Here is a 13670-nt window from a genome sequence, read left to right as displayed (position 1 = left end):
AAGAGGGAGAAGATCACATGAGCCTTGCATGCCTACGTGTGCTTGTCTGAGTCCAGCTCAGTGTGGGGTCTGGGTACTGAAGGTCATCAAGTGGTGGTAACCTTCTGTTCAGGTGTGGAGTGCACAGCATTCTCAGCTGGGCTCCCTAATGGTTTGGACCTGCAGGGGGTGGATGGTATGGGAGCAGCACTTTATGTAACCTCAGAGTCCAGAAAAGGCTTGAGCTAAGAGGTCTAGTTCAGCAGAGGTAGCTTTGCTGCTGGGTGTTTGTAATCAGCGTCTCTGTTGTACTCAGTGAAGCCAAGGTTAGATCGTGTAATTCCTGCTGGTCTGTGACTCATCACAAACTGCTAATTTTGATTGAACAGTCACTTCAGTGCAGCAGGCACTGTGTACCTGTGGATCAGACACTGTGAAGCACCCTCTGATCGATCTCATGTCTGTGGGCCAAGGATCACTGCAGGCAGGAAGAGATTTCTTGCACAAATGCTGGTGTCAGGTTTTAGCTGTGTGCTAAGCCTCCACACACAGACTTTGGACGGAGTTAACTGGGTGATACTTAGCTCAGTGTGCATTCTTTGTAAAATCTTGTACAAACCAGAAGAGATTGTCAATGGTAATCATGGTGATTAGATTAGATCACTTCAGGGTTTCAGCCTTGCCAGAGTAAACATCTGCTTTCAATACCCTGAATAGCAAGGTGCTGCACTTTAGGCAAACTTGGCCTCAGTCCAGGGGACTATCATTGTTTACTGCTTTTCCTATGTGTCTTCCTTTGCTTTTCAGTCTATACCATGTTGTACTTCTGTGTGTACCCTTCTTTTGTTTCTTTTCAGCCATGTAGGAGTATTCATTGTGGTTGCTCAGTATTGAGTGCTTCTGTTGCTTGCTATTGAATGCTGGTGCTGGTGTCATTCCAGTTAAGCTCTATGTACCTTTTGTCTTTGAAAATCAATGGAGAGCAAATATTAAAAGAACTAGTTTTCGTGGTACCTTTCATTTAGAAAAAAAATAATTCCATTTATGTTTGCTCATGATGAGAGAGGTTTCTCAGGAGGCCAGTCTGGGACACAAAATACAGTTTGTGCTTTTAATAAACATCGGGAACCTTTTTTCCTGTAGAAAACCTTCAATGCTTCATAGTCCCTCTCATTTAAACAATATTTCCCGGCATTTTTTTGTTTTCAGATGTTGCCTTGTGCTACAGAGTCTTGATTTTCAACCAAGTCAAGGGTCTTGGAAATTCTCTTGAGATCTTAGGGAGAAATATGTAAGATTAGCCACCACAGGCTGTGGTTGTGCTGCAGGTGGGGCAGTACAGGTAGAAGGAAGCACCTGAGGTGGCCTATCTCTAGTACCTTCCTGTGAGGAGTGAGGGGTATGGTTCCAGATGTGCAGTGATAGCAAGAAAAACCAGATTGCAGCAAGTTCAGACTCCTCTGGGACTGGGGAAGATGCTGAGGTCTTGTTTGTTTAAACACTGCAGTGAGCTGGGAACCTTGCAGAGTTGGATTTGACAAAGAAGAAGGTTTGCTTAAATTCCCTTAAAACGGGGAAATAAAGAAACATACTGAAAATAATTGAGTTTCTGGTGCTTTAAAAGCTTCTTAATGTTCTTCAAGTTCTTTTTTTCTGCGAAAGTATGTCCTTTTGATTGCAGTTCAGGCTTAGCAGAGTACAGTACATCTTGCCACAGAATGAATAAATGAGCTCAGTTCTGCAGCTGCTGTTGAATGACGATGTTGGAGCATGCCTTGGCTTATCAGTGAAGGCTGCCTAATGTATTCCACCCAGCCTACCTGAGCGTGCTCTGCAGCAGCAAACCCAATTAACTGTTTTCCTACCCGCTGTATATGAATGGTTTTAGCAGTTATGGGGGTGCTTCTTTTCAAGGTATTGCAGTAAAACATGCCAGAGCGTGCCCTGGCCATTTCTCGTGCACCACTGTTGCTCTCTACAGCCCAGAAGATGCACCAGGAGCTTGCCACGGCACACTCTGACCAGGCTGCTCATGAGCAGAGTGTGGCTCATTAGCTTTACATTCATTAGTTTCTAAAAGCTTTCTGAATCAGATTTGGGGGCATGAGGAAGAGATTTACAGTCTATCCTACCAGTGTGACAGAATGTTCCTAGTCAAAAAAAAAAAAGGATAAAATGGGCCTCTCTGGACCTTTCTAAGGGGTTTTATTGTTTAGTTGTTGTGTTTCAAGATGCCTCAAACTGTTTGGCTTTGTGTTTGTCTGTTATCTTCAACTCGGTCCTCCCACAAAAAGGCAAATACCTGCTTTTACTGAATTATTAACAACAATAGATGGAACTTACGTATCAATGAAAATTATGGACCTCTCCCAAGGCAATTGATTTAAATGGAGTTAAATTTAGTGGAAGCTTCTATTGGTGTAATGAATGCTCATTATAGAGCCTAATGTGCTTTGAGGGCTTGATAACCTTCTCAGTAGGGAAGTCAGGCTGCTGTTTTCCAGCAGAGGCACAGATGCTGTGCGGTGGCACTGCTGTCACTGCAACTGCATCCCATCGCTACGCCCCAGTGTTTCTCTTTAACCTTGTGTGTGTGTTTTTTCCTCCTGCAGAAGACCACCTCCCAGCTGGCTTCCCAACCATTGACATGGGCCCGCAGCTGAAGGTGGTGGAGAAGGCCCGCACAGCCACGATGCTCTGTGCTGCCAGTGGGAACCCTGATCCCGAAATCTCCTGGTTTAAGGACTTCCTGCCTGTCGACACCGCGACTAGCAATGGACGGATCAAGCAACTCCGCTCGGGTAAGGTGGCAAAGCAAGTAAGCCTTCCCAGCCTCCTCGCTCTTCCTCCCTTTTCTCTTTACGTGCTGCTGTTATTTTTTTTCCCCCTGAAATGCAATTCTAAACCCAAATGTCAACGTGCTTTGAGCTTGTTTCTTTTGCAATGTGAAAACAGTTTTTGGAGCTGATCCTCTCTGGCGGGATATCGTGGCTTCTTAAAAGGAGACATTAGAGTGGACATACCTTTTGGAACATCACCTGGATTTCTTCTTCGGTAGACCGTGTTGACATTGCCCCAAATCCTTGGTAGGCTCAGACATTTCACTACCAACTCAGTGGGTCTCAGATATTTGTAATAAGAGCACAGTGCAAATCAGGATAATGAGATATTGGTTGAGATTTTACAGTCAGTGGTCATAGGCGACTTTACTCCTTGCATAGACTCTGCAAGACAGTGCTCTGCTTTCTGTTGAGCTCATTAGCATCCTTGCTGTGGGACACCACAAGAATAAAGAAAAATCCAAAAAGCAGCATTTCTGCAGATTTCAAAGGAAGGTGCACACAGTTTTGAAATATACCAATTCTTTTAAATTCTTTGGTTTGACAAGCCAAATGCTACCTTTTGAAATACAAACAGTTAGTTCTTGTGGGTGGCTAAAAATGCACTCATTTTAGCAAAGAACTGTTGTTCTTCTGCTGGACTGTTCAGTCTCCCCAGGACTGTAAGGCCCATTAGAGAATTAAAGAAAATAAAACATTACTTTATTTACTGATGAAGTGGAGCTCCCCAGCATGAATTAGAGTGGCTGTTTAACAACAATGCACAGCACCACTACACAGCAGCTTTGGTCTGGGGGGGGAAAAGCCACCAGTACCCTACAGAAAGTACAGAAGGGAACAGAGCTGGAACAACTTTGGTCAAATAAGAGACAGACTGCCTTGCCTGGCCATGATATATTTCTGGGCACTCAAAAGTTGTTTGTTATGAGTGCTGCTGCCAGGACAACAACATCTTCTTCCTAGCAAGGTAAATGTCTTGACACACCTCCCCATAGCTGGAGCCCTCTGCTTACATCTGACAATGCTTGGATGGTAAGAATAGGTTTGTACTTGGGGGAGTGGGTAATGAGACATCATTCTCATCAAAAATAGAACCCAGCCTGACACTCCTGATCCCACCTTGATGTACCAGTGAGTGCTAATTATACTAATGCATATATAGCTTATGAAATTTCCCAATGACCTTTAGCTTATCTCCCCCACAACATGGTTTAATCTTGATCTGTTTGTGCTGAAAGAAAATATCATACTTGTTAATTATTCTGAGAAGCTTTAGGAAGAAGCAATAGGAAAGTGCACATGGGTGTGTTTCACTTCATAGCTGACTAAATCAACATCAGAAATTACCATAAATGAGCAGCAAGGCAGCCTCTGATGCACTCACTATGTGTTCTCCAGCCTCCTTTTCACAGGCACTTGGCTGCCTCTCTACCAGCTGCTTCACAAGTTTAGTGAGATAGAAAGTTTAAAAACAAACTAGTAAACCCTGTCACAGGGTCCAAGGTTTGATTCCTATTCGCTGTTCTTGAGCAACATCTCAATTGAATATTTCACCTGGGATTCAAACTCTAGAGCTGACTGCTTGCTGAAGACACAGTAATTACCAAGGGAGGTGTCAAGGGAACCTTTTAGAAATCAATGAGCAGCACACATCCTCAGACTCACAAAAGGAATTGATTAGCTCTCTAATGTAGTAAGGGGAGGTTTCCGCAGTTCAGTGCAAGAGACTTCCAAATATGAGTTTGAAGTTTCGTTTTCGGGGACCTGATGATACAATGCCAAGATTCACCAAGGCTTTGCTCCGTCCTGGCACGAGCGAAGAGCACGAAGTTTACATCTTCTCGTGGGCCAGAGGTTCAACCCTTGCTTGCATTTGTGGCTTTTTCCCGTGTTTGTAGTGGACATAAAGCAGGGCCTCTGCTTTGAAGTACCTGAGACTCACTGACGTGACTGCAGTCACCCTGTGTGAGCACTGTGATGGGTTGGGTAGTTTCTGATTCATTCTGCAAGGTGCTAATTGAGCTCTCCAGCACTACACCGTAGTGGGGCAGAGTCTTTTTGTTTTTCAAAGAAAAGAGTGTTTAAATAGATACCTCATTAAATGGGAGAGTTTAATAGTTTGCAAAGTCTCTGCTCCATTAAGATCATATCTTACAGTCAGCCTGGCATATCTGCATGAATGTCAGTTTATACTATCTCAATCTAAATATACGCTCATTTAATTTCATTTAATTAAAACCCAATAAAAGCTAGACAGATGTAATATAGTTAAAATAGCTCCAGCACATTGTGAGCCCAGTATTGTGTATATAATAGAGTGTCTGACCTTCAATGAGTACATAATATATTAGTATTCAGATGTATGAAATAAAGGTCATGAAGGTCAAAGCAGCTTTAGAGTCCGACTTATAGAGGGGGTTGAGGGATGATTTTGTTTTTCAGGCTCCTGGTATGGAATAAATAGCTACAGGTAAAGAAGCAGCATCCTTGGGAGAGATGCTCTCTTCTGACACTTGCAGTTATGTGGGCTGGCAGTGCTTTGGGGGCTGCAGGCAGGTCTTTGAACTTGTATGCAGTCAAATCATGTCCCTAAGGGCGCTCTGAACATCAGTTTTTAGAATTCGGTTCATCTGTCAAGGTACTAGAATTTGTGGTTTAAGACATCCAAGCCATCATCTTAGGCTCTTTTAACCCCAGAGGATTGGTGTCTTTGTCAGGAGCAAATGCACAGTTTATAAATCCATCCCTCATTTACTAATTATATCTATATGTGCGTGTATGCGTTTTTTGTTGTACCTTCTGACAGTTAGCGTAACTCTTTAAATTCAGAGGGCTTTTTTTAACTCTTTCTCACCAATACATAGATCTTTCCTCCTGAGTAAAGCTGAATTCTTTTTTAAGTCCAGCTCTTGGGTAGTTTTGCCAGTAAATGTTGAGTTTATAGTTCTAGAGATGGGAGCCCAAATAAATACAGGGTCTCATCTCCATTATCACAGATCAAGTCAAAAGCAAAGTCTCTGACTCATGCTGGTTGTAGCCAAATTCTCCCTTGCTCATCTTGCTGATACTTCCCACCTCTTGTGGAGAGGTTGCTTTTCTGCAAGTGCAATGACTCAGGACAACTCCCTGTTCTCCCTGAGGGTGCATAGCTTCACTCCCTGCTTCACAGTCCCTGACACAGGATCTAAGGCCAGCCCTGGGCTGGGAAACCTCCCAGCATGCTAACACATTCAAAACCTGTTTGGCTGAACTGATTTTATAACTGTTGAGACATTGTAGTATTGCAGGTGATACACACATGAGTTCTGGCAGCAAGGGTCAGTGCTGCACCTCTAACCATGTTTTAAAATTAGATAATGATGTGGTGGAAACTCTCCCGATATAGATCAGATGTACTGGTGCTTCACAGTTCCTCTGTGAAGATTCTTGGATCACAAGCTCCTGTGGACTTCAAAGCAACTCAGATGGAATTCATACTCTCAGAGCTCTCGAATGTGTTCAGTGAGTTTCATAGCTGAAGAACTGCTCTTCCACCTTGCTCTTCAGAAAACTTATGAACAAAATGTCAGATTAGAGTAACTATTCTGAATGTTAACATACAGATACCTTTGCCATGTAAGGAAACACCAACAATTCAGGAAGCATTGACTTTCATTTAATAAGGAACTTGGTGTTACAAAAAGTATCATTCTCCTTTAATCACCATCAATTAACTGAGTTAAGGAACCATGCCCTAGACCCTAGTGTGGCTTTCAGGCAATTAACTGCAAGGAGAGTATTCTGCAGATGACTTCATTCACTCTCTGGAAAAGTGGAGGTGCCTGTAACAAAGAAGCAGTGAGAGCCAGTCATCTTGCTGCATTTCTGCTTCCAGAGTTACCAGCGAGTGTTTTCATTTTAGTCTTGATCCTATCACGTAGAAGCACTACTTATTTGGAAACGGAAGGGATACCCAACATACACAGAACAAACGTGCAGAAGGAGGTGGTGCCTGTCCCTGTGAAGGGGCTGTGGCATCCATGTCCTTCTTCCCTGGTGATACTCAGCAGTCAGTACCCAGCAGAATGTGGTCATCTCCTGGCAAGGAACAGCCTTGAGTCCAGACACCAGATGGGCATCGACTTGGGACAAGGTGTGTAAGGACAGCCCAAAGGAGGGAGGTTTGGTTAGTATTATCCAAAAGGATCAGGGAACCCACACAAGGATGCATGCTCTCTCAGAAAGGACTGACTAAGTGAGGGGTTGAAGCAATATTGTGGCCAACCAGCTGACAGCTGAAGTTTTGTGTCCTGGAAGAACCAATACTGCAGACCTGGATCATGCTACATGAGGTGCACACAGCGGTCATGGGATCCATTCAGACTCCCTGTGGCAATAGTCAGTGTTTCCTCTAGTGCTTTCACTTCTACATTAGGAAGTAGCTGAAAGCACTGTCAGAGTTCTCTGGGATTCAGTGTTGCACTGCCCCTGGTGCTCAGCTGCAGCCAGTAAGAGCTTTGGTTTCTCTGTTGATGTTGGAGTGATTTTTCCGTGGTTTAGGTTCCTACAAGGAAGTGGTATGTTGGTAAGTCTGTGGTAAGTTTGTCATCAGAGTGAAGTCCCTTCTTCAACTTCTCCACACTGGGAAATACTGATGCAAATAACCTTGTGGGGTTTTCCTGTGTATCATCTTATGTTTTACCTTGCTTTGGGTGCCTGACTGTGCTTCCAGTACACAGAGGATGTCAGGCTCAGTGCTCATTCCTGACTGCGGTGAATGTATGGGGTGTTACTGTGTGTCTGTTATCATGAAGGTGAAATAAACTTCCTTATGAGTGTTTCAGACATTTCAAACAGAAGGAATTGGGTTTGAAGTTTGATCTTGGGGTGCCCTTTGCATAAAGCAGCCTGGTGGTCACAGGGCACAAGTTGGCCTCAGTAACCGTTTGAGTGATGACACCTGCATCACTTATGGACTCTCTTATGTTGGCACTCTGTGGCCTCTGTGCTGTGATTTTGTACCTCTGAGGGACACCCTGAAAGGTCAAAAACCAGAGATGAATTGTCATGTGACGGGAAGGACATTCCTTCTGGATGAGGAAATTTGGGATCCAACAGAAAAGCCTTGTATACTCTCTGTAATGGTGTCCTCTGAGTGAAGAGGGAATGTCTTAACTTTGCGAAGGTGAGAGAGACACTGAACAAACACTGTGCTACTAAATACAGCAAACATCTGTGTTGCTCCCACAGGAGTTGGCTTACATTTGGAAGCCAGGAAGATTGGGATTCAACACATGAAAAAATGAGCTGGCCACACTTAACATTTTAGGAAATCTGCTTAAAGTGTGCAGTTGCTTCTAGAGCTCTGTGTAGACAATTGCATATTAGAGAAAGTGTTTGGCCTCTACAGGGAGTAGATTTAAAGATTTGCTGCAAATCTTTTCTGTTTTAGGACAGAGCAACAAACCCTATTTCAGCCAGATGAGAGATAAGGAAGTCCTGTTTTCTGCCCCTTGGGCTTGTGCTCAAAGTCATTGCACTGTTCCCAGAGGAAGTGACACACTGTGGGATGCTTTTCTTAACTCTGAAAATTGTGGAAGGGATGGGGCAGGGGACACACAATACCCCAGAGGGGGAAGGCCCTAGACCAAAGAGAACAAAAAGAATCACTTGGCAAACTTTCCAAACAGGCAAAGAGAAATAACCCTGTTTTCCATGGCTGTGCTATTTCATGCAAGTATCTCTGGGTATAACTGTTCTGTCAAGGGTAGCAGTAGTTACTAAGATAGATAAGTAAGCAGCAGATTTATTATTGCACGAGTGAGATTACCCACAACTTCAGTCACTGAAAGATTTTTCCTGATGCTTCAGTCATCTGTGGATAGAAAACATCAGAAAATATAACAAGACATAAAGTTAAAATGGGGTAATGTCATCTTGGCAGAGAAAAATGCTAAAATGGGTAGTTTGAATTGCTGTTCCTACTTAAAAAAAGGACTCTGCCTAAAGGAAGGGTAGTTAGGAAAGAAAAAGAATAAGTATAAATATTGTAAATTACTTTTTAAGAGGCAAATTAAATGTGCTTAAAATATACCTTCTTTGTATTTACAGAAATTCTTTTCTGTCTTTCTTTCCCATTGGGTGATCATTGTTGTGGATAATGGAATGAACTGTAAATCTGAGATACACAACACTCTTGTATGCATACTGGTATTTATTAATCAATACACTGAACATGATTTGACACACTGTGTCCTGTTTAACCCTGTTTTTCTGTCTGTTTAAACTCCTCAGTTTTCTTTGGTAAGTGCTTGGTATTCAGATCCTACAAATCTGCATAAAACCAACACATACCATGAACTGCCTACAGATTCAATCTGCATGAATCTCTCCCTTATACTAACAGCCTTCATATGTGCAAATTAAGACCAAGGGGACAAAAGTGGGGATTAGAAGGGTTCCCTGCAAATTTACCCAGCTGGAGCTTCTCCATCATGCTTTGGTATTGATTGTACCCTGAACTCCAGACAGTGACCAGTGGATCCTCCACTTGCTAAATACAGTGACCTCATAAAATGAACCTTTATAGATTGTTGCAGCAGGATAATTTAATCTCACTCCCAGAGAAGCCCTCCTTATAAGATACTCTTCATTACAGCATGTAAAATTATCTTCAGTGCCTTATAAAGAGGGTAGGGATTCCTTTCTCCAGCTAACATCCAAATTAGGCAGGAACAGCAGAGGTCTGGCTAGCATACCACTGTTACATTACCAGAAACTACTTCATTTCGAAATATTTCTGTATGGAAAGTTAATTCTGCGTGACACCAATTTCTTTGCCAGAGGGAACTTGATGCAAGGGTTATGGGAATGTGGAGAACGATTCAAAACTGATTTATTACACTCTCCCCTTAGTTTAATGTCTTTAAGTGAGCAGATTTTGTCCCACTGGTCATTCTAACCTCAAAGCAAAATTGCACTTAGTGCCCGCAGCCATGCGCTTTCCACCCCTCCTACCCAGCACAGTCACGGTCACACAGCCCCCCAGGACACACCCTCCTTGCTCTGTATGAGGAATGAAGGGCCACTGCACCATCTTCCCAAAGTGTCCTCCATCTCAGCTGCTTGAACAGTGGTGGGGGTGAATGCAAGTGGTGAGGCCAGCCAGCAACGCCAGCTGGGCAGCTCAGTTCGGCCCCTGATCGTGAGGGTGGGGCTTTAATGGCAGGATGCAGGGCTGGATGCTGCACTCCTGGAAGCGATGAGCTTTACTAACCTCCTGAGAGTGTCACTCTGACTTTTATTGCACATCAGTTTCTTTTTGTTTATTCCTGTCGCGCTAATACAAATTCTAGCTTTAAAAAAAAAAACAACTTTCTGCTTTTTAGTTATAACTTTCTTCCTTTCCTCTTTGTACTAATGCTTCTCTCTAATCTTATTTGCATTCAAATTACCTCACCAGGTGGTACACCGATCAGAGGTAAGAATGCTGAAATGTGCCTCCAGTTGTCACGTCACTCCATCTCCTGTCTGCCTTGTCCCTTCTCCTCCGGTGTTTCTCATCTCCAGCTTTTACTCTCAGCCCTAACTCTGCCAGCGCTCTCGCTCATCTGCACTCTCCCACTAGTGTGTTTATTTTGGTTGGGTTTTAGCGTGATTTCTTGTAGACTCATCCATCGCAATTTTGCATTGTTGAAAGGGGGTTATTCAACGGAAAGTTTGCAAAAGTTTGGAAAATGGTCCCAGGCCTCCACCACAGGAGAGTTGACGTCTCCTGCAGCTCCTGCAAGTCTCTGAACTTCCCATGCAGTTACGGCCTCTGAGGTCTTGTGTCTCGGGTTTTAGATGGATTGCTTTGGTGTAAGTGTATGGAGGTAACATTTTCACAAGAGAACAGTCAAATTCTTCTCTGCTGCTGCTGATGGGCATGAAACTCTCATCAGAAGGAGAAAAATTCTTGAAAGGTTGCGCAAATATGACTCTGGGATAAGGAGCACCTTTGTTTGTGTTCCTCGTGTTTGTTTTTCAAGTGTACCAACCCTCTAATGTGGTGGCAGAGTGGAGAACCACTGCCCCAGACCCCCCTTTCTGAGCTGGACGTGCCGATGTTGCTTTGCAGCATAAAGATCTGTTTTAAATAGATGAATCAGAAGGACATCTGGCTGTTTAAGCCTTCATTAATTAAACCCACTCCTGGTTTGACAGCCCAGCCCGGCCTGGTGCACAGTCAGTCCTGGCTACTTTTCACAGCCCGTATGCACCAGTAATGACTTCCCAATTGGAGTGTTATTTTTTTCTAGCCTAAACACTCAAAGCTGTCTCTTTAGATTAACTTTAGCATGTTAATCAGTGTTATATGCTAAGGCCCCTCTGAATTCTCTTGTGATTTTGGTTACCCCTCTTGATTGACCTCTGGATTTCTCAACAGAATGACTACTACCTATAAATCAACACGACCTCGTTTGTTCAGTTTTCCTCCTTCTCCCTTTTCCTCCCCCTTTTCCCTGAATCACTGCTGGAAGTTAATAATCTGACTCTTGGAACTGGTTCTGTTGCTGGGGGTTAATGTTTTCAGCTCCTGTTAAGTGATTTTAGAGTAAATGTGAATTGCCGTTTGGTACGTATTTGCATTAAGTTGCCTCTGTAGCAAATCTGGGTCAGGGAAAAAGACTTGCAAACCTTATTTTTATATGAATGGGCTTATAAATCTGTCATTCCTCCCTTCGGAACGCTGGAGATTGACAGCTGTGATGTTACAAGCTCCTTAAAACTATTTCTTCATCTCCCGTTTCTGCTGCAAATCCTAAAACGAGATGACAGATGGAATGCTAACTAGCCGGGTGCTCCGAGCTCCGGCCGAGCGTGCAGCCATCCCAGGGCCTCCCCGCATGCCTGATGACATTAGTGACTCAGCACCAGAACCACATGGATGCTCCATACGTCCTGCTTGGGAACCGATCGCATCTCTGTGAAAAGAACCATCCATCTCATAAAACATAAGTTTCCCCGCACCCCCCCACCCCCTCCCCACCCCCGTTTGAGTCCTGATGAGGTATTTTGAGAATGTTCTTGACATTATTTAAAATATATGTGTCCTGTTTGAATGTCAAAGATGACATTTCTGTGAGAGCAAACAGAAGCCACGTGCTGCTCTCTGGCTTCTCCTAGAGGATTTCTGTCAGCCTGATGCCTTTTATTTAAAACGGAGGTCACTGAATTTCTAAAGATAACGACAGATTAGATGAAAGTGCTTTTATGATGGTGAGGTTGTGTCCATGTAGAAGTGACTGTTCTGCCATGTTCTATACCCAGCTGCACTCTTGTTCCTCATTAAGGTAAGTTTGATGCTTTGGAATCCATTAATTTGGTCTGAAAGGAAGGGTGAACTAATTACTCTTAATGAACCCTTTTGGTAATGATGTTGGGGGGGGAAGGGGTGGTTTTGGTTTGATTTGATTGCCTCTGTGTCTGTGTTGCTAGGGGTTGTGTGTCTGGAGTACTTGGGATGTAACCGAAGACATTTGTGCCAGTGATGGCAAACCCACTCACAGGGAGCAGTGTGTGGTTAGCCAGAGGACAGCCTGAGAAGCTCTGCCATGTACCCCTCCAAACAGGAGGAGATTTTTTGTCTCTAAACATTTCGTTTGACCCTACCCCACATATTTGGTTCTTTTCGTCCAAGACGTCTCTGACTTCCCTGAAATAGGAGGAGCTCCCATCTGTAATTCAGAATTTCTATTTGTAGCTTCACTTTTTACCCCTCTGGGACTGCTCCAGATAGTAATTTAATCTTGAAATCCATGTTTGTTCATCAGAAAGACACAGAGCTGATAAATGCCTGTCAGATTAGGCAATAGCTGGCTTCTTAAGGTGACCCACAGATAGTATCAGCAAATCCATGTTTAAGCAAGTTCTGCCCCATTTGTATTTTCAAAGTAAAATATAAGATGTTAATTTCAACCATTTCTCTGCAATTGAACTCACTCAACCTTTTGTGAAACCTGGCTGCATTTTCCTGCCCAGGGCTGTAAGAGAGAGCAGAGCACAGTTGTGTTTCTGGTGGGTGCTGGACTGAACAGGCACTAGATCGGATGCACATGAGGAGGTAAAGAAATATCATCATCTCAGGCATTATCCCTCTCCAGTCAGATTTATTTGTTACTTTTCTGTCACCACAGGAAATATCAGAGGTTCCTATACATAAGAGTATTTCTTCCCTGCAGACGTCAGCGTAGCAGAGGTCTGTCTGAATTAACTTTAGATCAGCTCACTTGGGTGTCAGAAGCTGTCTGGGAAGCCAGGTAAACACCCACACCGACTTCTGCATAGCTGCAGCTAAACCTTTTCCAGTCCCAGGCGAACTGGTTTAAATATAGCTCCAGTATTTCGACGCTATCCTGCGAGCTGGAGCGTAAAGCTATCCAAAGGGATTAGAGGAAGCTAAAAGAATTTTGCTGTCTCTTTTTGAGCATGTGTTTGTACATTTGGTTGCACTTTGTGTGTGATAGGTTTTTTTCTTCCTGTTTCTTGAGCTTTTCCAGTCAGGGGGGAAAAAAAGAAAAAAAAGAAAAGGCAAAAGGAAAACAATTTAAAAATGAGAAGATCTGCTTGCAGGAGCAGTGTCAGAGGGTGTTTGGGTGGGGTAGTGCCTGGAAATGTTTGTAATGCCATGTTTCTTGCTGTCGGAATTCAGATTGACTCGTGTCCCTTTAGAAGCACAGAGTGGTGTTACTGTGCATTTGACAGTGCTGTAGTCTTGCATCTGACGCAGAGTCCCCTGAGATTTCCTGTACCTGCTAGTGAGAGATCAGAGCATCTTGAAACTCTGCTGTCTTAAGAGGAGGCCTCATGCTGCTGAGCACGTTGTGTCTC

At 43.6% G+C, this 13670-nt stretch overlaps 1 protein-coding gene across 22 annotated transcripts in view; it reads left to right on the top strand.

The window, feature by feature from the left end:
* Window positions 1-13670, top strand: part of PTPRF (protein tyrosine phosphatase, receptor type F) — a 375587-nt gene that overhangs the window by 265645 nt on the left and 96272 nt on the right. For 13 of the 22 annotated variants that reach the window (XM_017824687.1, XM_017824686.1, XM_017824681.1 and 10 more), the window contains 2 exons: window positions 2592-2780; window positions 10261-10278. In XM_017824687.1, coding sequence (XP_017680176.1) covers window positions 2592-2780; window positions 10261-10278 — 207 coding nt within the window. The remainder of the gene's footprint in view (window positions 1-2591; window positions 2781-10260; window positions 10279-13670) is intronic. The other 9 variants (XM_017824689.1, XM_017824682.1, XM_017824688.1 and 6 more) reach the window with 1 other exon arrangement.

Source organism: Lepidothrix coronata, unplaced genomic scaffold (genome assembly GCF_001604755.1).
Source record: "Lepidothrix coronata isolate B3197 unplaced genomic scaffold, Lepidothrix_coronata-1.0 Scaffold112, whole genome shotgun sequence".
Lineage (NCBI taxonomy): Eukaryota > Metazoa > Chordata > Aves > Passeriformes > Pipridae > Lepidothrix > Lepidothrix coronata.
This window is presented reverse-complemented; position numbering and strand designations above follow the sequence as displayed.